The sequence below is a fragment of the Electrophorus electricus genome, chromosome 11, assembly GCF_013358815.1.
Source record: "Electrophorus electricus isolate fEleEle1 chromosome 11, fEleEle1.pri, whole genome shotgun sequence".
Lineage (NCBI taxonomy): Eukaryota > Metazoa > Chordata > Actinopteri > Gymnotiformes > Gymnotidae > Electrophorus > Electrophorus electricus.
Window position 1 is genome coordinate 15,971,815 of NC_049545.1, and position 25,481 is coordinate 15,997,295.

The following is a 25,481-nucleotide window of genomic DNA, read 5'->3' on the forward strand; positions in this document are numbered from 1 at the left end:
TGAGGGGTTTTTACAAGTGCTGTATGGAACTCTCTATTAGAGCTGCCGCTCTGTGTAGGCCCTGTGGACACTGAAGCCCTGAACAGTCAGTCAGCACTGTGACAAACAGAACCTATCTGTGTGGCCACAGTCAGCTAAACGCTGTAAATGTATTCACAGTGATGGCAACAGGCTTATCTATTTAAGGGCATGTGAAAGAAAGCAAGGGCATAAAAGTTTCAAAGACTGATGATTTACTCGTATAAGTACCCCAGCAGTGAAATCTAAACTCTCCCATATTAATGCTCACCACACAACAAATGTTTAAAAAATGAATGTGTCAAGAAATCCTCCCAAACTTAAAATTTAATTTAACTGAATATGCTCAGGAACATTCATTAATCACATATTGAAAGATCAGCATGAACTAAAGTTTGGCACAAAAGCTCCTGACCTTTAGAGCCTTGACCACAGGTCATGAGAAAATATGAGAGTAAACAAAATCAAAAGAACTGACACAGACCTTGTGATGCTGAAAATAGCCAACATTTACTGTGCCATTTATGAACATTGCAGGACATACGGTGCATTATCATGAGCAGAGCTAACTGACACACTCACCCGTACGTACGTTGTATACTGGTGGCACTCCTTCTGGCTGATGGTAAGGCTAAAACGGTCACTCACAATGGGGGTCTGTTCTCCACTGTTTGTGAAATAGACACGGGATGGCAGACCCTTCTGTCTCTTATCTGCATCGGCGGTTAGATTATATAACAGTTCTGAGGAAAGGGAGCATTAGCAGTATGTTGACAAAGGAAAGTGACTCAGATTCACTCAAGAATAATGCAAACCTTTAAAACGTCCACTAAAATGTTACATGATATCAATTCCCCACACTGATAGACCTGACAAAACATCACATAAAAAAACAATACCAGAACTTCAGCCAGTCAGACTACGATGTTTCATTCAGTTTCTGGTAGTTTGAAAAAATAACTTTGGAAAAAGCTGTTTGAAAAATAATCATGGCTGGCAGGCATGAGATCACTTAAATAGTGTTAAAGGGTGAGTGCACCCATTCAATGCTGGATCCTTCTGAGTAAGATTCATTAGCGTTTTATTGGTCTCAGAGGGTGTTACTGAAAATCTGTGAGGGTGTAGACACAGACACACAGACACACAGACACAGACACACACACACACACACACACACACACACACACACACACACACACACACACACACACACACACACACACACACACACACACACACACACACACACACACCCTCTCTCTTGGACCTGTGTAAGGGTCTAGGCCACTCCTATTGTCCAGCTGTGATGGAGCCATGACCTCACTTCAATGCGGAAGGGAGGGTTTTATCCTAGTGCTACCCAGAGAAGAGGAGCTGTAGCACTTTCCAAAACCAATGCCAAGAAGCGAAACAGAAAAGCCCTTATTCTTTCCTCACTCAGGACCAGCCAATTGCATAACACCCAATTTATACATCCTGAATCTCCTACAAGGACTTGCCTAACAGTGACCAGATCCACTGAATGCAGAGGTCACACCTACTCATGTAAAATTCACTATACTTATTGGATTCACGTTCACAACACAAAATGTTTTAACAGTCTTAAACCAATTAAAAATGATCCATTAATCAGGCTAATTGTGCAACGTGGATAAGTTTCTAGGCTGTAGGGGCAAAATTGGCTAGATGAGTAAATGGAAGGGACTTTTACAAGGGAAGCTGTTCTGAGAATGCATTCGTATTTACAAGCAAGGCTTGGGGCAACCCGCTGGATTAATTTAGGGCTTTACTGGCTTCCTTAATGACACAGTTGTAAGTGACCTTCTGAGACAATGTCAGTTACTAATGGTACCCAAGTTGTTGCTAGTCAATAGCTGTAACCACTGAGTTATCTATAACCTGAATTTTTTATAATAAAAATTGCTTATTTTTTTAATGTAGCATACAAAAAGGCTCCAATGTAGCATTCCTCACCTATCTGTCCAGGCACCTGTTTCCCACTGAAGAGCATACAGATGGTGACATTAAAGCAGTTGAGGTGCTGTGGGCCCTCATGACACTGAGGCACTGAGATGTTTATAGAAGCCGGCAGGAAAATGAACACCTCCACTGTGATTACTGGTCTGGACCTATCTCCACATCAATGAGAACAATAGGACACAGGAATGAATGGGTGCACAGATATTAATACTATTTGTAATTATTTGCAACATTAGCAGTGTGTTTCTCACCTTAATAACACCACACTGTCTGCCATGAAAGCACCAACTGTCACATCTATATTGCAAACCAATATATTATTCAAGAAGGACAGGAATACTTCAGTTTGATCAATTTGTATACTAAAGACCAAAACAAAAGTCTAATATTTTGGACCAATTTCTGACATGAATGCAACGAATAAAATGCTTCGCTCGCTTAGATCGTAAAGGTTGTAGATTTTAGTTCCTAGATTGGTCAAGTCTGAGTGTCCACTGAGGAATGCTGTAAACAAAATGCCTTCTCACCACATCAAGAAAAAGGCTTCGAAGACCGAATGTGTAGTTAATCTACATTCCTTGCATTTTTGCTACAAAGAGTATTTTTCCTTCAGAAAATTAATCCTGAATTTTATTTAATTCCACATAATGTAGTGAAAAAGAAACAGTGAACATAAGGAAACAAAGATGAAGAGTCACACTGTGGCCATATGTCTAAACAGTAGTGTAAGGCCAGGTGTTTTGTGTTACTGAATGTTTAGGTATTAGCAAATCAAATGTATAATGGAAACGAAATAAAAATGGTCTTTCACTTCATCTTAAGTGATTCATATGTTTCTTATTATGTTGTACATCAAGTGACAACTGTGATATGACATCATTTTGAGTATGCTGAGTCAGTCAAATAATGTCATTCAAAGTCTTGTTCAAAGACAAAGAATTTCCTTTTTCTAGTGTCAATTACTTTGCTGTGCATGTAAAGTTTTGCCAGACCTGGATAACCATTTCCATCCATGTCCACATTGCCAGATACAGACTGGCCAAACATTTGGAGGGTTGGACTGATGCTTCGCCCAGACAGCCTCTGCAGACAATGAAGGGGAGAGACAATCTACCTTTCAATCATATATACATACAGTACCTACATCAATAGTATGTTGATTAATCAAACTCATGCAAGTGCTTCAAAAAGAGGGGGTGCACTAAGATGTCTTTTGAACCTAAAACCTTTTAATTTGACATTAATTTCCTCAGTAAGACTGATAATGAACTGTGCTACAGACTACTCTGTGAAGACTAAATGAACTAATAAAGGTCATATCCTCCAATCAAATGACCTAACTATGTATTTCCTAAATTAGTGATTATAATGAACATAGCTGAAGGCAATTTATCCAGAATACCATTTGTCATTTAAAGCACTAATAACTGGGATATGGAGTGGTGTAAGCTACCATTGAGTACTTGTTGACTATTCCTTTAGCATCCCCATGATAAATGTACACTGCACCACCATAGTCATCCTCTTTGGGAGCTCCAATTGCCACATCTGCAGCACAGAAAGTAAGAGATGCAGTGGGGAAAAGAGAATCAGAGAAAGTCTGTATGAGAAAGAGAAGGCACATCTGGAACTGAAAAGCAAAATGCAGCTTTGTGTATTTCAGGAACCCTTTATAAGCCTGTTGACTTTAAAGTCAGATTTTCTTGAAAATCTGAAAAGTCTTCAGAAAGTCTTGGCAGTACCTGTAAAACTCAGAAGTAGAACAGTGGAACAGTGTCATAAAGACAAGGAACATACAAAATATATTACTCAAATAAAAGACACTTGCTCATTTGTAATGTTATACTAGCCTGTTTTTTTCCATGTCTTTAGAAACTGCCTAGAAATATGTATTTATTTATTTAGCACTGCAATCGTGCTTAAAGCTGAAAGTTTTACTTTCACAAGCTAAACATCATGTGATGGAGCTACACTCCACAGTATGTTCATATGGACTCTGTGTTTGAGATGCATATATGCTGTGCATGTATATATATTTATATATGTATGCGTGTAAATTAACACACAGGAATTGTTTGGTCAAATTTACTGAGTGATTAACATGCATGGAAAAAGTTTTATTTAGTGAGGACCTGCAAGAGAAGAGAAACGTGTTGTAAGTATTTGAGATTAAATATTGTTCTTATAATGTTAATAGAGTTTAAGTTTAATGTTCATCTGTCCAGAAAAGTTTGTATATTCTAACTAAGTATGTAAAACAAAGTAGGTTAAGAGAAATAAATGAACTTACCTGTGATTATTTTTGTGGAAAGGCTTCCATATTGTTTTGGAGGGAAACGAAACTGTAGCCTTTGTTGAAGGGGACTTTTATGGGGAATTTTCCCACCCAGAGATCACCTAATTTTCTGTTTTTCTCTATATAAGCTTCTGATGGAAAATTCAAGAAAGGAATGTTTTGAAGTTGATTGATATTGGAGAATTTATGATTGATGGATTTGTTTTTACAAATACTTGTAAATAATACATTTTCCTTTTTAAAATATGTTTTTGCTTGTTATGATTGGATATGGTTTTTCTTTTGCACTGGAGCACTGGGAGCCAATAAACACCTTTTCTTTTGTATCCTACATGGAGTCTTTTCTGCTGGACTATTACACTATTACACTTCACTAACATACAAACTGAATTTCTACTAAAATTAAAACAACTTTCTTAGAAGAGCAATAGTAGTGTGCAAAGAAACATTTGTTAATTACCGGCACTGTGGTAAAACCTTTAGTTGTAGACATACCAAACATGGTCTATGCTGGAACAGTGCCATCTAATAATAACATAACACGAGACATTGTAGAGTGTGCTGTTCAAACGTCTAGCTATAGTAGCCAAAACATGACCTCAATTTAGTTTTATAGATAGTCATAGTTATTCTGTATAAGCCTTTCACTTTTTGGAAGAATTTGTTGTAATATTAGCAGCCAAAAAGCAATCTGTACATCAAAATTTCAAATATATTAATACAGCGTTTTTTACAGCACGCACTATCACAAGAAGTAATGCATTTTCATAAACAAAATCACTTCCAACTAGTTAAAAAGAGAGATCTTGGGAACAACATTCTCCAAGTACTAAACAGGTGTGAAGGGGGATACATGAGAACCAGGTGACTTTATAGATTGGTCTGTGACAGCATCACATTATTACTAAGTGGAATTCTAATAAACCTGAATTTAATGAAAAATATGGTAAACATGTATGTATTGCTAGCTTTTAATAGCTGTGGTGTTATAGGACTGTTTGAAGGACACTGATGCAACTGTTGAATTTGGCTCCGCATCAGTGCCAAGTTGAGGCTTTAATAAGGCACCATGTTCTTACTTCACTTTTTGATTTTTTTTGTCTGTTTCTTTAAAAAGATCATATCTGGCTGCACATTCATGAACATTTAACAAAATAATATGAAAGAACTCATAATAAATTAAGATGTATTTAATGACACTTCAAACATCTACCTGTCTTGGCTGATAGTGTCACCATATAGTGACATTCTTCTTAGCATGGGTGGATCTCTCAAACACACAAAAGAGTGAAGCTGCCGGACAATCTGTGTGTTATTATCGGAAAAGCTCTGGCAGTTAAATCAGGAAACGCACTGAGCATTTTATCTGAACCTCTCTTGAGCACGAGATTGGATGATGGAGTGTCAAGAAAATAAAAAAGAAGAGTAGTGTTCACCAAAATGACTGAATCATCTCATTAAATAACAAAACGCCTTTTCCTGTTTAAGAATAATTGTTAGAATAACATTTCATAACATTATTACATTTCATATTATAAGGACAGTCTGCATATTCTTACCTTGGTATCCATCATCATCAATGTCTCCAATGGTGGCGACACTCTCTCCAAAATGGGCATTGTAAGCATTGTCTCCATTTAAAATCTCAGCCTCCTCCATCACCCCCTGTATGAAGATACAAATTCACCTTGATTCTGAGAATTATACATATGCCTATATAATTTGCAAATTTGTATGTGTATTACATTATCTTTATTTATATAAGCTTTTCTTACACACAGTTGCAATACTAAAACACAAGAAGATTTAAGACAATATAGGATACAACTTCAAAGGTAGCACAGTACTGTTTAGAACTGTTTAGCCATCTATACATGGTTTATAATATTGTAATCTTGTCATCTTAAGAAGGCATATTGAACTCACGTTGCCCCTGCTGAGGTAAACAGACACTCTGCCTTCATCCCGGACCTCACTGAACATGGGTGCCCCCACTAGCAGGTCAGACAGTCCATCTGTGTTCAGGTCAACTGCACACAGTGAGGAGCCAAAGTAAGAGCCCATCTGAAACCAAGCCAAGGCACAGAGCGAGAGGAGTCATATTAGAATTCCATGCACATGTTCAATGCACTGAACACTACACATGGTACACTTGGTATACTTGCATCTACTAATTAAATTGAACCAAACAGAAATTAAGGTAAATGTTAGGATTACACCCGCTAAACCAGTGAAACAATAAAGTCAAAATTGCTATTTTTGTCAGATTTTCACACAGCTTTTATTAAAGATGAAGAAAATAAATGTGGCAAAGTACAGAATGTCATCTTTTATTTTTATATGTGCCTGAATATTATTTTGAAATGACTTTATGCATAGCCCAAGAATTCATCAGACATTTTTACCAACCATTTTCCCTGAGGCTTGAAAGATTTTCACAAGTGATGTACCCTCAATTCTGAATATGTAAACCTACAGAAATAGAAGACATGACAGTACCAGAATCATCAGGAGAATGGCATTTTCTTTAGCAAGGAACATGTGTGATGTACGCTGATACTGAGAAAGAAGAGTTTCTACCTACTTTTCCATCACCACTGTCCTGAGGTGCACCAGCGGCAACATCGATAGCAGTGCGTGAGGAGAAGTGTCCAGCTGTCACTGCATAGCCTGAGAAAGAGTCACTTGAGCTTCAACTACTACAAAAATGACTATTGTATCATTATGTGGTTGTCACTAGGATCCTAACAGAAACTAATACAAACCCAGATAGCTGTATCGTTGAGAAGTCAAATCATTCTTGTTGAGGCTGTACAGAGTACTGGAGGTTATGTTGAACACTTTGACTGTTCCAGTCCAATAGTATGACCCAGGTGCACCCATGACAACCAGCTCCTGGAATATTAAAAGTATTTTTGAGTAAATATAACCAGTTAACCGATGACCACAAACAATGGTGTATTATTTGCTGCTTATCCAACCATAAGCTGAAATGCCATCTGTCACTTCCCCCTAATAGGGTTGAATACTGAGGGGGCTAACTACTTTAATAGCAATTTGTTCACAGCTTAAATAAAAAAATGAATATACATTTAATGGCAACTGGAGGTTCACAAAAGTCTGCTCCTTAAAACAATGATTAATGTTTTTAAAACTGCTGTTTAATCAAACATTACAAAAGGCAAGACATGATCAACTTTGACCATAGTAGGATTAGTGATGCTAGAGATAGTGGTTGTGCTTATAAACAGCTGCTCTCCTAATTTTTAAGAACTAAAGCTTATAGAGTTTACAGAGAGCACTGTTAAAGCAGTATTTTAAATAACAATCCAGTGAGTGGCAGTTCTTGGGGAGAAATTAGGTCAGAGGGAAATGGCCATGTTTTCCAGCGTCCTTAAAAGTTGACAGGTACCCAAATAAGTACTTTAGAGCTGTGGTGTGCAGAAACACTTCTCTGAAAGCACAGTACTTTGAACCTTGAAGCAAATGAACTGCAGAAGTAAAAGACTATGCTGGGTTCTGCTCAGCTACAAAGAGCTACAAACAGGAAGATGAGGCTGCAGTCAAAACGGGACAATTTAGGATCGGAGGTCAGTGTAGCTAAACATGCAAAACACCACCTCCAGCTGAGCTGTCTGTATCCAATTGATGGAATGACCATTTGGTATGCAAGGATTTAATGGTCACAGAAGATGTTAGTGAAAGGTCAATCTGCAATGATAAGGTCCAGTAATGGCACATCTGTGGAACACCTGAAGAGCAGACACTCTAGATTGGCAGAATTCCACTCTTATGGGTTAAAACTTTCAAATTCCTCACTGTGAATGCACAAACATTTGAGATACTAGACATATAAAAGAACTGGAAGGTGTCACTTCCACTTATTTAACGCTTAAATACTGGCCTCTAAAATGACTCAGTATCACGCACAATAAAAGGTTATTCTAAAGCTCAAATACCAAATGCACACTAATAAAACTGACAAATCATTTTCAGATGAAATTGTTTGACTAGGTCTAAAACTTTATGTACAATTATAGTTTATGTGTGTCTAAAGCAAAGACACAGTTTTGCCATTCTTAGTTTTATGATGATACTGATGAATTTGGTGCTGGGCATAACTTCTGTTAGACTAAGAGCTGGTACCTATTACAAAACATCTCACTGGCAGACATCATGTGTGGCTGCACTTTAAATATAAAATGTGAAATTATAAAAAGCAGATGGAAAAACCATCACAACCATCATACCATCAAAATATGTACATTATAACATATGCAAATGTTCAAATACTACTAAGATGAGTAGTGAGTATGGTTTCCAGCTAATGATACTATTTTTTCCCATAGAGTAGCAAAGATTGGAAAATATTTTGTTGACCAAGAAGAGCTTGATAAGGCCTATGAACATAAACGATATCACTATTTTTCATGAACATCTCTTCTCTGCTTTGAACTTTCATTCATATGAAATCCCAGACTCTAAAGTGGCAATACATGCCACATGTTGATGCTGTGAAGAGGGAATGGAAAGGTTGCAACACACAAAAAGCAGCATACAAACAAGAACAATTATGAAACACAAACTGCAGACATTTCCAAAAAACACATGCGCATCACTTGCACTGCTACAGACCTCCATAAAAACACCCGCTATCCCCGCTTGGCATGAACCATGCTCTTCCCCATACATTTTCTTATGGTCTGCAGGAAGAAGAGAGAAACAGAGAGAGAGAGAGAAAGAAAAAAAATATCAGCAACCGCAAAATTATTTCGCTGTGTGCCTGAGCCAGCACTTACTGGAACTCTTCCTGCATTCCATATGGAATTAGTCAAAGGCCTAGGCTCGGTCCAAGAGGAATGCGGGGGCTGAGAGGCAGACTTGAACAACCCAGCAGAGCCACATTTAACAAGAGCTCACACTGGGGGGGGGGGGTTTGAGAAGGGATGCTAGGCTCTCCTGTTACAGAAAATATTGGGATTGGATCCCTGCGAAATGTGCTGTGCACACACTGGACTACCAGCACATGGCTGGAGACGTCAAAGGAAACAGAAGGAAGACAGCGACTGCCTAGGTGACTTGGGAGCCAAACAGCAAGAGGGTTCTGCTCTTGAAAAGATCTCTCCTACTCTCCCCCAATTTTTCCACGTTTAATCAAAACATCTTGGAAAGCCCAGGATCCCCTGCTGGAATAATAATGAAAAGCTATTGGTAGGAAAAGTACTTGAAATTATACAATAATGTTTGAAAGGAGTGCAATGAAGGATAGAGTACAACTGGTAAATCTTGTGTGGGGCACCTTGAATTTTACACAGACCAGTCGTAATATTGCTGTGCAGATTTAAAGCTTGAATGAAGCCTTTAAAGATGAATAAAACAAGTTATTATGCTGACAGGGGCAGCTCTTATCTAAGGGCATCTCTCCAATGTTAACTGCAAGATCATCATCTGCAACACTTCATTTAGCAACGCTTCCATCACCACCACACTGTCACAGACTAAATACTTTTCCTCCACAAACAGGGAACTGAGCCTGTAGCTTATCTTCTGGGCTCCTGGACAAAGTGTCAACTATTTCATTTTGAGTACATAAATAATGTGTTCTCCAAACTCCAAGACTACACAGAATTGCTCGTATTTATATAGTTTTGTTAAAAATACTCTAAGCTTAAGTGATCCCAGACATTTAGACACCAAAGCACATCAGCGAACATAGTCTGGAAGTTGTGTGTCTTCTTAATGGGCAGCCTTCCATCACATTACAAGGATGCAGACTGGACTGACATTCCCCTCACAGTGGCCTGTTACTGCAAAAGACTTAGATCAGAGTTGGAGCTTTAGCTCTCATTGCTTTGTTTATTCGTGATTTCTGAAACTTGTGGTTGGTTTCCTCTGTTATCTAGCCAATGTGGGCTACACTCATAAACATCAAACAAAGTTCTCATCACATCACAGTTACTGTGGGCAAAAAAAACAAAACCCCACATTTTTCAAACAGCTTTTAATCAGGATACAATATAATCAATATAATCAGGAACTTTCATGGACTGTCCAAACTTGCATTATTATTGGATAATTCAAAATTAATCACTTAATTCCCAATAAGAAACAAACTACTTATTCAATATTAAAAAGTCTTGTTTTGTAATAAATATATAAATATGGAATAAAAAAGACACTCTTTTGGGAAAAACTAAGAGGACCATAATTAAGGTTATTAAGGTCCAATATTGGCTATAGGTAATATTTACTGGCTATACGCTATTGCCAAGAAGTATTGGCTATAGGTTATACGTCAAATCCAAAGATCCATACCTTCATAACATGGAATGAGAGGCCGTGTCTTGCCCTGTAATGATGGTTGGATCACGGAGCAGTAACCATGGGGTAGGATGTGCTCGGACTCGTAGTACACATTTTTCCAGCGGTGCGCACAGGCCTACAGATACATACCCCCGCAACACACACCAAAAAAGGAGAGTTATGAGTGAAAACAAAGTTATTCACACAAATATATTAACTTAGCACACTTAGCATGAACATATAAACATTACATTACATTAATATTAGGACACAGCTAGGACACAGGCAACAAATGTTCAACCTTGTTAGAGGAAAACAAGAGAAACAATATGACTCTGTCCCAGTGCCAGCCAAATTAACTTTTCAGATGAAGACCCAAAGCACAACCACATCTTAAAATATTAATTGTGGGTTGGTTCTGGGGGCTGTGTTTTCACACAGTTTTTAGGGGAACATCTTCATTCTAATGTCTACTCTCTCACTGAGGACAATGCTCTTCAGGGCATTGAACCCAGCTGTATAAAGCAGAGAGCACAGAGACAGACAGAGAGAGCAGGCTAGAGAGAGAGAGAGAGAGAGAGAGAGAGAGAGAGAGAGAGAGAGAGAAAGAAAGAGAATGAAAAGAGATAGAAAGTAAAAGAACAAAAAAGCTAAATAACAAAAATGCAATTACAGTCTTTTTTTCCCACCAGGATACAGTTCTCCATCTCAGCTCCCACAATTCATTAAATTGCCCCCCCCACCCCATAATGTCCATCGATGACACACCAAAAACCCACCCCCACGATTAATCCTGTCCACTGACAGGTCTTGGGTTTGAGTCCATATCTGGGTGGCGTTTCCATGCTTTCCAGGGTTTCTGGAGGAATATATATATATATATATATATATGCGCGCAGTGATGATTGCTACACTTTCCTGGTCTTAACCTCCTCCCTTTCCCCTGCAGTCCCCCAGGGGGCTTTGGCTTCTGACAGAAAGTTTGCTGTGCACAGATTGGCTGCTGCTTGTCATTGGTGTGTGAATGATTGTAAATGCTAATATACGTGTCCTTGAGTATGAGAAAGGTGCTATATAAATGTAAATAATAATAATATAATATAGTATAATACAATATAATATATATTGTCACTTTCCACTGACAATACACACAAAACAACCCCCCTGATTAATATTGTCCACTGACATCATACATAGAAATCCCAACTCCTCAAATTTATACACTGACAAGATACACAAAAAAACATCCATCCCTATTAGTACAGAAATACAGCATAAATAAGACTACCTTCTTCCTTTGGTGTTTTAAAAAACATTCCTGTGGAGTATGAGTAAATAAAGGGCAGTGGAGAAGATTTCTGGGCTCAGTGGGAATATAGACACATGAATGTGTTAATTGCTGGGGAGGGTGGTGAAATGCAATTAGGTTCCAGAGCTTTCCTTACTCTCTCCCTGCACTGTGGAACTTCACACACATGAGCCCTGGAGTTATAGACACAATGGGAATGCATGGAAATGCACATGGGTACACACAAACACACTGTCAGATTACTCTGCTGTGACGGAGTATAATATTGAGGTACACTGTTGAACTACAGTTTTATTAAGGTCTTTATAGTCTCCTCTAAAGAAGTGAATTTATTTAAATGAGCTCCATGATTTTACAGGATTAAAGATGAATCACTAAAATGTACATACAGAACACTAACATTCATTCATTCAATTATCTCCTAAACTGTTTAATCCAGTTCAGGCTCACAGGAGTCCAGGGCAACACGGGTGGGATCCTGCCTCAGACAGGGCACCTATCCACCACAAGGAACTACTGAACATTTGTAAGCTTCAAAATTCTATTATTTATTTTAACTCTCTTATGAATGCAGGATTAAGTTACCAAACCTTACAGTTTTATCCATATGGAATGTTTTTTCCTTCACAGAGCTGATGGAGTTTTAAAAGCAAACAAGCTCCAAAGGAGCATTCCACTGTACTTTAATGAACACTCAGTAAAGCTCCATTCTAATAAACATTTGATTCCCTCAAAATTAATATAGAAGGCTGTCCCATTTGAGAATGCTAAAATGCATGAACACAGTATCAGAGCCAACATCGGAGTTCCATCTTCATTGTGTTTCTGTTTATGTTGAGGACTGATTGACTGAGAGGAGAGATTACCTTGAAGAGTTCACATCTGCCAAACAGCCAGCTCACATGCCTTACATGGAAATGTGGGTCAGCACAGATGTAATATGATTTAATTGGATATGCTTCAGGTGCTGACACAGACACAAAGGCAAACTCACAAATACAAATCTACATATTCACATATTCACATATACATAGGCTAGGTAAAGCTTCATAGAAGGCATTCTCTTATAGGTGAGAGAGCTTGCTGTTCAATTAATTTTAACATCAAAAATTTGATATACACTATGACTATAGTTCATTTGTTCAAATATATGAATGACAGTCATGTGCTCAAAGCATCCAGTATAATGTTTTAGCAATGTCTGATGATTTTTTAAGTGTCATCCAGATTTGATGACATCATGTCCACAGAATAATAGAGTACTAACTCTCATACTGTAGTGAAAATGAATCATCAAATCACTGCTTTTAATATTCTACCATACAAAAATCAAAACACAGACAAAACAATAATACCCATTAATTTTATCCGTGTACTGTCATCATGACCATGACCACCATTCTCTAATAACTCCGCCAGCAGTAGCATAAGGTACAGCATGTCTCTCAGTTGCTCACGTCACACCATATCTGCCCCTCCAGGCTGGCCATCAATGCCTACAGCTATTCCTCTGGAGGACAGGGAGATGATCAGGTTTTCATCACCCACTGCAGGAAGCAGCAGTTGAGCCATAACGAGGCCACTGCCCTTGAGTGGGACCACCAGGGTGAGAGGCGAGCCTAAACAAATCCAGTTAGCTTCCCAATTCGCTCCCTGCCACTTTAATGATGGGGGAAAAAACAACCATTTGCCCGATTGGGTTCGGGAGTCTTGTTGGTCTTGTTCAAGCATATCTGTCTACTCTGGGACTCTGGTTCGTCAACACAGGAAAGTGGCCTGTCTTTCAATGCATGCACATAATTAAATAAGGGAAATGCCTTCATTATTTTTTTTTTCAGATACCACTAAAAGCAGTTTCGATTTAAATATTAAATTCGATAATTTTAATTTTGTTATTGGACTGTAAGGTAACAAATTATATGTGTCGTGTAGGAAAAGTGGAGAAGAGAAAAAAATCTCAATATACCACAAAGAAATATTACATTCAGATTTACCTCGTGGATGCAAACATCTAGACTTGCTTCCAAATGTGCATTTTTCCATAGGTTCAGTACTTGTGTACTCATGTAAGTGTCAATATAGCCGCAAGTACTAAATACACATTGTTTACTCTAAATACCTACTTAAAGTAAAGCGCTTTCATCTCTGTCAGTTTAGTTTTATTGTCAGTTTGTACATTTTATTGAATGTGCTTACCCAAAGATAGTGTGTACATACTTTGTAAACATACTTTGTAGACCTCACCTATGAGCTCTATATCACAGGTAAAGAAAACTACTATACTACAATAGAAAAGTATATTAGTATATCAGTATGTGTGTTTTACTATAAGACATACCAGAACTTTGCCGTCACGTTTGTCCTGTCTTGCCAGACTGACACCCATCCACTCATCATTCCTGTCTCCTTGGCATGTCTTCCCACAAGACTCCCTTTGCTTATTCCCTGGAAAAAAAACAGAGGACCATTAAGATAGCTAGAGTCACGGGCTACAGAGCTCTTTGCAAAAACAGTTTTTCTGTGGCAGCTTGGGACTCACAAAGGTGCCCATTTAAATGGTTTTATATGGGTACCTCTAATGTGCTTGTACACTTTATTAAAATTGTGACAGCTTCCACAAAGACTTACTTGTGCAATATGTCTTTGTACGATTCTTAAATGTGGGTACATTTACACTACCAATTTTTTCTGAATCATTTCTATGCGGATATAATCCTTATACTAAAGAGGCATGAAACAACCGAGTGCAAATGGTAAAGCCCATAAAGTCTCATTCTAGAATTATAGAAACAGGTATGCTAATTCAGTGCACTGCAATGGAACTTTCGAATTACAATAATACCCCCAGGAAAACATACAACAACTACAATTACCATTTCCTCTGATTGTAAATTCTGTACTCTCTTGAAAAAAATTATGCTCCTTTTCTTGCTGCTCTAGGCTGAATATACTGTACATTTGAACATGTGTATATTCACAAAATATGTCCATGCAGTGGCCAAGGACCATTTTACATATTCACACAAAGACAGGCTTTTAATGCATATACTACATAACTGTGTAAAAGAGGAACATTAATTACATATATATGTATATATTTGAATTCAGATCCGAGACCTATATCTGAGTTCCTCTTAAGTTAAGAGACACTGGTCATACAAACCTCAAAAAAAGGACAAAATTAACTTCCTTAATCTCAGGGCATTATATGTCACTATTCCTCACCTTTGCAAGTACAGCAAACAGCTCAGTCAATGATTCTTTATCAATAGGTGTTCACTTTGTCCTATAACATTTGGAGGGTAGAAGCCCACAATCCAGAGATCATTTTTATTTATTTTAGCTTTCAACATCATTATCCCTGATTGACTACTGAACAAACTGACAAAAATCACACTGCAAAGAACTGTATCCATCTGCAAATGGATCTAGAACATTTTGATAAACACAAATCCAAGCGATGGGCAATTACCTCCTAGACTGTGTGTGAGGGCACTGATTGCAACTCCAGTCAAAATGTAGTCAAAATTCCAGTATTTGCAAATGGTACAGTAATCATAAACTCACAACATACCTTATCAGAAACATCTAGATTGCACATATGCTCACTGGCCATTTTATTTTGTAGGTGCATTTACAGAGTGTAACTTGTCTGGTGCCATGCACAGTTTTTCAACCAAACCATTCATAGCTGATCACTTCTGTGGTCACTGGATGGTCTGACCACAAGAAAACATTTATGACATTATTTAGTGGGGGACCGTTTTCAACTCTGAATTAACACTGACATAGCAGTGTCAAGATCATGGGTATCACACTAGTATGTATCAGGCACAGCATTTGCAAAGTTTATGTGAGTCAATGTCACTACAGGCTTGACAGTCATCTGCCACCCCCAAAAATCCAACCAGCAGCAGATAGTTGCAAAAAAAAAAAAAAAAATATGATAAAGAATTTGAAGATGGTTAAGACAAATTGTTCAAGGCAAGAGCAAGTCTCTAACTTTACACCTACAAGATATTTCCAACAAGTGCCTCTAATAATAGACATTGAGCTGCCCTTTCTGCTGGAGTCCTCTGTAATATTAGTAAGTACTATTTTCATCGCCCTCCGCCGAGACTAATATATTGCAACTATCATACAGAAATCACAGTAACATATGCGCTTTGAAAAAAGACATCTTACAGGCTATCTTGTATACAGTACAGTATACAAGTGTACAGTACAAATCTACAGATCAAACACAGAAGTATCATTACATTATTCATCATCTGGTTTGGCTCTGCCCCTGTCTGGTGCATGAACATACTTTAGTTGATTTCCCAGTCCGTGGGTATACCCAACTCAGGCTACAGGTACTTTAGTAGCAGTTCAAAATGTTTGAAGAACATGCTTTATTATGCAGTGTGCAGAATGAACTGTCATCACAGATTTATATTTCTTTTCCAAAATTCACCTTTTAAGGGTTTTTAAGTGACCTATGTAATTTGGCCCATTGCTTGTGCTCAACTCAGCTCTATAGAAATGCATTGGGACAATCACCCTATGAGCAAAACAAAATGGGTGCATGCTTCTAGGAGCAAGCAATCCACTGTATAGATACTCCCAAATATCCCAAACATCCCTAAAATATTTTGCCTGATTGCTGATGTAACATCCCTTGCAACCTTATATGTAGTTGGCGGTGGTAAAGTTGAGTGAGAGCAAGTTTGGGTAGATATTTGTGCACACAGCTCTTCAGTAAGCTTTGTCTCTTGTCTGCATGCAGCGTTCTGATTCCTGACTCCATAAAAAAAATACACCATCCACTATCCAACCGTCAATCATTGTAACAGGAATGTTCTGTGTTAGCCTTGATAATGGTATTCAGCTATAATTTTCTTAGGAATTTATGAGGTGTGGTATTTTTTCTGTAATGGGCTTATCCAAACAAATAGAACCACCTAGATATTTCTGCTCATGCTCACAGCTACTGAAACCCCCCTTGGTTATGATTTGGTGCACTGTAATCATACTCTGGAGAAAAAGAGTGATGGCTCCCAGGACAGTGGCTGTTTGTTTTGGCTCTGATTACTGCTCTCCCTATTGCACAGCATACTAACCACATGCATGGAGAAGCTCCATCTGGATGAAATGTGGATGAGATGCGCGACTAAACTTTGCTGTGTATTATCTTTTGTCAGTTTTATGACTGAACAATGCAAAACACAGTAATGAGGAAAAAGCATAAGCAGTAAAAAGCTAATAGTACAAATGCACTTAGCCCAACAACTAATGAAAGCAACAAAAGACTATGCAATTCAACATATGACAATAGTACTCCTTCCAAGGAATAGAACTCATCACTAATATCAACATCATATTTCATGTCGTTAAGACAGAAAGAAAATAAAACCTCCTTTATAATTCCTCCAGAAGGACATTGGGCAGTACTGCAAATGAGAATGATTAAGGAATGCACCACAGACAATAAATATCTCATCAAATCCCCAACTTTGATTCCTCATGTGATCTCAATAACAGACATGTTTGTTTTCTCATCCGTATGGGTCCTGAGTGCTTTTCTCCTCAGGGTTGAGAGTAGTTCACAGAGGTGATGGCTCTTTTCCCAGTCTCTCTGAGGAGCATCAGAGAGATATGGCTTGAGTGCACACTCTGACCGTGTCGAATGGGTGGAATGCATGGGCAGGTTAAAGGACAACCAAGTGAAAGAGCAGGGGGTGGAGAGACCTACCCCCACTCTCTGTTTTGATCATGAAGGTCAGTGGCTTTTTTTTTTAGCAGACAGCATTAAGCAGGTAGACAAAAAAGTGATTATTATAAATTACCATGAAAGCATGAGCAGTCAGCCACGTTCTGGCTGGTTTAAATGTTTGCTAAAATTGCTAAAATGGGTGGAAGCTAAAAGGTCTTTTAACCTTAGACAAATAACTTTCATTTACGTTTAGAATTATTAGCATTGTTGAAGTATTTCTTTATCACTTACTCAGCATAAACAGCAGATAGAATAATATGTAAGAAACTGCACATGGAAGCAAAATCCAGGAATAAACAGTTAGCCACAGTATGATGTGGGCCATGTGATTCACATATTCACTAATACTCCCTTGACTTAGGACTAGTACACAAGTACACAATCCTTCATTCATTTTAACATACACGGATAACCAAATGACCCTATTATGTTGAAATAAGGTATTATATCTGTCTTCCAAAGGCAAACTCCTTGATTGTGATTTTAAATAGGGGCAAACTCCTTGATTGTGATTTTAAATAGGTTCTTTGTTTGCTACTAAAGGGTGTATATTTGGATGAATCTCTAAGGAATGCTAGAGAGTGGAGAAGAAATTGCTTCAAATATTCAGTCTTGGGTTGTTGACTGAGTAGGGCTACCTTGTCTTTACATCTGTCAAAAAAGAATGATGGATAGTCTAGTCGTGGAAGGATGTTCCCTTCCACCTAATGTGAAAATTAGGAATTTGTAGCTGCCTGTCTAATAAAACTTTGGAGTAACTGACACTGCTTGCTATTGTTGCTATTGCTCCAAAGCACCCCTTGGCCTGAGGTGTCTTATACAACATGATTCATGCGTACGTAGAGCTGGAGGAAAAGCTCAGGAATCAGGCCTGCTGCCAGTCATCATTTACTCCTGTGTGTTCTATCAGTGACACATAGAATGAGCAGGAGAGTATACATTTAAACCGCATAAACCACTCTCTCCCCTCAACCACAAGAAAGGATCTCAAAGTGCATTAAGACATGTCCATGACTCCAAAACTTAGCCCAATAGTTTGGAAAATATTAGCCAAAGCATTCATCATTTCTATCAAAAATATTCCTGGACTTCTGCAGCCAAACATACTTCATTTCTGTGCATCTACATCTGATTCAATGCTACTTAAGAACTTAGTACAGGGAAGAAAAACAAATACGATAGTTCAACATACTGTGTGACAGTGCACACAATCATTACATTCATTATAAAATAAAAACAGAATATAGAAAATAGAATTGAATAAAACATCAATATTTACAATTTTTACAATAGATAACAGTAACTGTTATCAGTTCCAAACATGGGTGCTATAATAACACAGGATACTAAATCAACAGGATGTAATAACCTTTTTATTCTTGAGTTTACACTGAATGAAACCATGCCAGTTTCCATGACAAAAAAGAGAGTATTAACAAAACTATGTTAAACAGTATTTCTAGAACTATTCTAACTTTCAGACCTGTTCCTCAGCATTGTTGACTAAGTGCTAATCAATATAACATGAAAGGCCTAATGCCTGTAACCCACCTCTACCTAGGTCAATCTCCTAATGACTGTAACCCACCTCTGCCTAGGTCAATCTCCTAATGACTGTAACCCACCTCTGCCTAGGTCAATCTCTGTGCAGCGTCGCTCTGGGTTGCTGTGGATGCGGCACTTAAAAACAGCTCCAGGAGAATGTACAGAACTGCTGAAGGAGGAGTTAGCTTGAGGAGCCCCCACAAGAATCCTGAACACAGCATAAAATTAGAGTCACTGGACAGTTCAGCATCAAATATAAGTTAGATTTCTGCCCTTTTAGAAGCATTTTTATTATGCTTCAACAGTGCTCATTTTCTGGCAACAGGAGCAGTTTACATGGATTTTGGGTGGCAGATCAATCTCAACACAGCATTGACACTGTTTTAAAACTCCATCAATACTTTGCATGATACATTTAAGTCAGTATAACATTCGCTACCATGCCATTACCATATCACTGTTCTGATGAGTATGGTCCAACACCCAAATAAACATCTGGTCAGCAGTTGTCCTGCGGCCAGACATGAATCAGTTATGAACAACAGAGGATGACTCTGTGCATATCACTAGATGGGTTACATCTTGCAAATCTGTTATTTTCACCTACAAAATATGCGAACTTAATAAAGTGAGTGTCTGTACACAGTAGTTGTTTTTTAAAAAGTGGGTGTTGCACATGTATCACAAGCACCTAACTTTATTGAAAGAGGTTGGGTTTCTAAATGATATTTGGGATCAAATGCATTTTCTCTTTGAGTGTTAGAGGACTTGTATGTTGTGACTGAGCTAACACATTTTTTATATTGCAGCAATTTTACGTGTAGTATACACTACATAATGCCTGGTAATGTCTAGTAAACACTATCTCAGGACAAAATATTAATTCCACCTAAAAGTAACTGGCCAGTTAATGTAAGATTTGCTCAAATGTTAGGAAACATCAAATATGTTTGTAATTTCTAAAGGAACTGTCGGTTTTACTTCTTCCTTTACACATTTTTATTTTTTATTTTGTAAAGTTTACACTCTAGTTTTTAAATTAGCCCCCCCCCACCCCCCACCAGGTGAAAGCCAAATAATTCTAAATAAACCAGTTGCTTACAGACTCCAAACATTTAGATGGAGGGGAGGGCATGTGCTGGTTTATTGGTTTTTGTTTACTTTTGTTTACATGTGTAAAGGTAAGTGTTGTTGAATATAGGAAGTTGGCTAGGTGAATGTAAATAAAACCCTGTCGATGTAAACATAGTAGTTTCTTTGATAAACATAGATGCTGTATAATTATATTAATCCAGGTAGGTGAAAACAAGATAAAAGTAAGAAGATAAATGACATCGTGCATCTCGGTTAAGTTATATCTTTCCATAACGAATATATTTAATTAAGATATATTGCATTGTTCTGATGATTGTGAAATACCTAATGTTACTTTAATGTTCTCTATCTGTCATTAACTCTTTTGAAGAATTTGTTGCAAATTTCACTTTCTCTTTAAAGTGGACCATTTGGCGTAATTCTGATGTAATATAATATAAGCCACTAAAGAGCAACGACTGAACAGTTAAGTTGCGATATTAAAATTTATGAAAAAGCCTAACATGCCCAGACCCAAGTTCTTGCGCGTAAATACTGCACGTGAACTGACGTATAGCAGAGCTGCTTAATAGTCAAGATGAAAAATATAGCCTGTAGCTTACTTATCACGAATCAATTACTTAGACATGAACCCGCTACGAAAGGCTTTAAGAAACATTATGTGACTTGGGTTACATTAACCAGTCACACAAAAGGTTTATTTTCAAACTGGCAAGATACCGCAGCTGTTCAACAATATTATGAGATGGTGAACTCGTACAATGCACAGGACACTTACCAACGTGAATTGTCATGGATATGCTGAAGAACTGAGTATCCAAAAAACGTTGCATCTGGTCCACGAAATACTACGGGGTGTTCAAAGTCAATGTTGTATGAATAAGCCAAATACACGTACAAATACATGTAAAAAACGTCCAAGAGTCCTCGCTTCTGTTTGAACAGTTCAGACATTCTGCAGCACATCCTCAACGCAATATAAGGAGACCCGAGAACTAGTTTAACGCAGACTCGAACGCCCTAATAACGGACTAAGAAACTACATTTAAAGTTTTACTGTCAAAGGTTTTTTTTCAACAGGTTGCAAAAGTATCCAAAAAATCCTATTGTTGCGCCAAATCCAAACAGTTTGCGGTCCCAGGGCATTAGTTCGTTTATCTGCTTGTGGAGCTGTAAAACTAGCCACCCAGTTTCTCCTGGTATTAAGCGCGGAGGTTCTAAGACGCATGTTATTGCGCACGAGCATATTTCATGTTACTACAGCGAGGTCTCAATGTGTACTAAATGCTGCCATCTGCTGTAAGTATGTGTCTCCATGACGTTTTACCTACAGTCGTTCAAGTTGAAAAAACTCGTGACATGTAAGTGAAGCCGAGAATACTTTTATGAAACAGGAGTCAAGCATATGAGATAAACGGGGATGAAGACTTTACAATAATTAAATGTTTGCAAGGAAGTGTGTATACAAACATCAAAATATCCACAGCTACTGTAAATAAATCTTTTATTAGCCACCATCTTAAAATTTAATAATGCAGTCACGATGTTCCCTATTGTACAGATTTATGGTTCTCCTTCCAATGATTATATACAATTTACAATATATTTAGTTAGTCAGTTCCCCAAAAATACAGCATTAGGTTTAAAAAGCTGCAGTAAACAAAGAAAGTACCAAGAGCCTGTGTTTAATTGATACACATATGGGCAGATATTTAAAGGGGAAAGAGCACAAAACATTTAAGAAAAAAAAAAAAATCCAAACTTATTGCACAAATCTTTATACAAAATCTACATAAAAACCGCTAAGAAAAAAAAAAATCAAAATAATAAATTATGAAGTTAAAATTTTCTTACAGGACAAAAATTTAGGAGGATTCTCTAAATCTGGCAATTCATTTAACAGTCTAATTCCTTGCTTCAGGGATTGCTCAATCACACTCTTACACACTTTTCTCTCAGACTGCCTCATTCTCTCTCTCTCACACACACACACACACACACACACACACACACACACACACACACACACACACACACACACACACACACACACACACACACACACACACACACACGAAAGGTGTCTTAGTCAAGTTCTAGCTCCTCTGAACCATCTGTCAGTAGCAGCAGTCTCTTTCCTTCTGACCAGGATTCCACCTTACCGGAGCCAAGGCTGTAACAAAGACACAAACACACAGACAGACACAGACACACACACACAGACAGACACACACACACAGACACACACACAGGCACTTCTACTTTGCTATCTGTTGCTATTACAAATGATACATTTACTGATGTGTACCTCAGAGACAGATTAAGAGACTTAATGAAGTACAAATACATCAAGAAATTCAGGAAATGATTCTACATGTGTACTGAAAGACCATCACTCACAGTTTTTTTCAGTTAATGTAAGACATTTATATCTAAACCATAAAGACAACACAGTTATTGACAGATAATCTGAAATGTAGTCGGAAAAAAGTTTACCATCACCCGAGAATCTTCACGTTCCAGAACTTTCTGTGCCTGGTCTGGAGGAAACTTAAGCATGGAAGTTATGACTTTGGCCATTGTCTGTAAAATGAGCAATGGGCAAAATGAGCAAAAAAGGGTTTTTACCTAAATGCAGTACTACACTGATAACATGATGAATCCGAGGACAATATTTTAAGGAACAAATTAGTCAAAATGAGTATACTATGTGTCTTTGCTTAGAGGAGGCTGTTAGAACACACCACACCAGTGAAAGCATACCAATACTTCATTGCATTGCACTCCAGAAAATATGCAGTAAATGATGGTATGATTGCACCATAAGTGCTGGGTAATGTTATACATATGCAGCTTCTTAAAGAATGAATGGATCGATGTTGTAGGATGTGAATGAATACAGATCATATTCTTGAGACAAGACCTGACAAATCTTGACCCTCAGGATCATGACATGTCTTTCTATATGTACAATTAACATGAAATAGGTGAATATCAGGATAAAAATTGGGATTTGGATTAAAGGTCAAGAATATAATCAAACCATAAGGAGTAGAGGGGCACTACATGAAACCTTGCATTCACTCTCACACTTCTCTGTAATGAATTAAACCATGCAAAGACAAAATTCTTATCTGCCACATGCTGTTTAATCAGCTTCAGGCCCAACCTGCCAGTGCATGTGTGCTTGGCCTAGAAATATAGTAGTAATCGGAAACAGCGGTGCTGCTTAGATCCGGCTGTGCTCTTAAAATGGCAGGCGAGGCTGCGTCATGTGATGGGAATGCCTCATCGAGCCATACACCGGACATCCTTCCTCACAGGGAGGCATGCTGTGATGTCATAGGTCCACTGACTGTTTATTGTTAACCCAGGGGCAGCCTGCTGACTTAAGGGTGCTGCCAACTGGGCCATTAATTAGCTCTGACTAAATGTACAGGGTCCTGCTACATAGACACAGCATAGCTTTTGTGTTGGGTTCCGAAATGGCAGTAAAACTTTTTATATAAGAACAAGATTCTTTTCATTTGGGCTTCCAGTTGAAAAATTCTTTTCTTCTATATAACAGAGAATCCAGTCAACTATATCTTAGACACAAAACATACATGTAATGTTGTGCTTTGATTTCAAAATGCCATAACTGTACTATATAAAATGCAAGAAGAGATTGGATATTTTTGCCATAAATATTAGGTTTTGCATCAATCAGAAAGAACTAAAGCATACTCATTATCAATCAGCTCTTTTTCATTAAGGGGATTTTGAAATGTACCTTTGTTTCTCGCCCCATCATATACTCGAACATCACCTTCCGCATGTATTCAAACTCTGTGGGCTCAGACAGGGGATCAGCACTGTAGTGTGAGGGTTCTGCAGAACACAAAAAAAGTGTTTAACAATTTAATCCATAGTGCAGACTATTATCTGCCTAGTCATGGATGTGCCCCTCAGCCATTTGTTGCTGGTAACCAGCCCCTGTAAAATATCTTCCTGCCTACAGTTTCTGTCTCTCCCACATGCTGCTCTGTCAGGGACCTAATTACAACCAGAGTAGGCAAACGACAGTTTGTGAACTTAGCCAACTTGATACTACTTAGTCTGTATGGAAAAAGAATCAATGTGCATCTTTGTTAAGACAACTCATTCCCTTACTATCTGGGCTGGTGCTTGAGGGTTTGGCCCATGCATGGACAATTATAGACAGGATATACATAAATATATGTAGGTGCTGTAGTGTTACAGTAAGGCACTCTCAGGCACACATACCAACACCCTTGCGATCAGTCAGGATTACTAGATGACCTCTCATCCCATGTGGGTAAAAATCTAAATATCTATTTATTGGAGTACAAACTCTCTTTATGAGAAGAGAGTGACTGGAGAATAGCAAGAAACATTTTGACCATGAAACTGTGATAATGGCTTCTAAATTTTCAAGAATAAAAATGTTCTTTTAATTTTGGATTATGCATTCTGAAGTAATGGTCGTTCATACAAGCAACCATGGATGCATAAAAAGACACAGGAAACATGCAGCAGCCTCACAAAGTGCCTACTGGAAACATGTTAAGAAAGACTGCAATTTACAGTACCCAACTCTGACATCACTCCAGACAGTCTGCAGTAAGGCAGATGTAGCCATTTGCATCTCTGTAATGTCCATTTAACAGTGGCAAATGACACTCAGGCTCCTGGATGTGTCAAAACAGACAACCTAATGGGGAGCAGAGGTCTTTGATCCAGAAGCAGAGATAAAGAGAGGAGTTTAAATAATCCTGCTCACCAAACTGGCCTCAGGCTGGCCTGTCTGAAACCACACTGCAAACACAGCAAGAGCAAAATGGGAAACCTGATATTCTACTTTCCCTAAGCCTTCCATCACCAGACAACAGAGTTCAATAACGGTTACATGCTCTGGTTTATTGCTGACATTAGCACATGCTTAAAACTACTTGTGACAGTAATGCAATTTGTGGATTTGCATCATATCTACTACAAGAAAGAATAATCTACCACCAAGTTTTATATGTGGTAAGAACTTAGGAGCAGAAAACAGTTTATAAGTTCTGAAAAAGATAAGCAACTACTTTTAAATTCAAGCATGAGCAGTTTAAGGTGGACTGAGTTTTCATATTGCTGAGAGCTGTACTATGTAATTGTGATTTTTTTATATATATATA

At 38.0% G+C, this 25,481-nt stretch overlaps 2 protein-coding genes across 4 annotated transcripts in view; both read right to left on the reverse strand.

Moving 5' to 3' along the window:
• Positions 1–21,521, reverse strand: part of itga9 (integrin, alpha 9) — a 48,629-nt gene extending 27,108 nt beyond the window's left edge. The window contains exons 1-15 of the mRNA XM_035531687.1: positions 21,080–21,521; positions 19,287–19,414; positions 14,245–14,351; positions 10,610–10,733; positions 8,930–8,997; positions 7,060–7,189; positions 6,879–6,964; positions 6,704–6,766; positions 6,221–6,358; positions 5,854–5,959; positions 3,452–3,546; positions 2,991–3,081; positions 2,250–2,295; positions 1,993–2,147; positions 601–761 (exon numbers count right to left, since the gene is read on the reverse strand). Coding sequence (XP_035387580.1) covers positions 601–761; positions 1,993–2,147; positions 2,250–2,295; positions 2,991–3,081; positions 3,452–3,546; positions 5,854–5,959; positions 6,221–6,358; positions 6,704–6,766; positions 6,879–6,964; positions 7,060–7,189; positions 8,930–8,997; positions 10,610–10,733; positions 14,245–14,351; positions 19,287–19,414; positions 21,080–21,267 — 1,686 coding nt within the window. The 5' untranslated portion in view covers positions 21,268–21,521. The remainder of the gene's footprint in view (positions 1–600; positions 762–1,992; positions 2,148–2,249; positions 2,296–2,990; positions 3,082–3,451; positions 3,547–5,853; positions 5,960–6,220; positions 6,359–6,703; positions 6,767–6,878; positions 6,965–7,059; positions 7,190–8,929; positions 8,998–10,609; positions 10,734–14,244; positions 14,352–19,286; positions 19,415–21,079) is intronic.
• A 784-nt stretch (positions 21,522–22,305) lies between these two features.
• The window catches only part of golga4 (golgin A4), a 29,089-nt gene continuing 25,913 nt past the window's right edge, over positions 22,306–25,481 (reverse strand). For all 3 annotated transcript variants that reach the window (XM_027026526.2, XM_027026513.2, XM_027026502.2), the window contains 3 exons: positions 24,074–24,171; positions 22,798–22,884; positions 22,306–22,474 (listed from right to left, as the gene is read on the reverse strand). In XM_027026526.2, the coding sequence (XP_026882327.2) occupies positions 22,460–22,474; positions 22,798–22,884; positions 24,074–24,171 (200 nt within the window). In that variant the 3' untranslated portion in view covers positions 22,306–22,459. The remainder of the gene's footprint in view (positions 22,475–22,797; positions 22,885–24,073; positions 24,172–25,481) is intronic.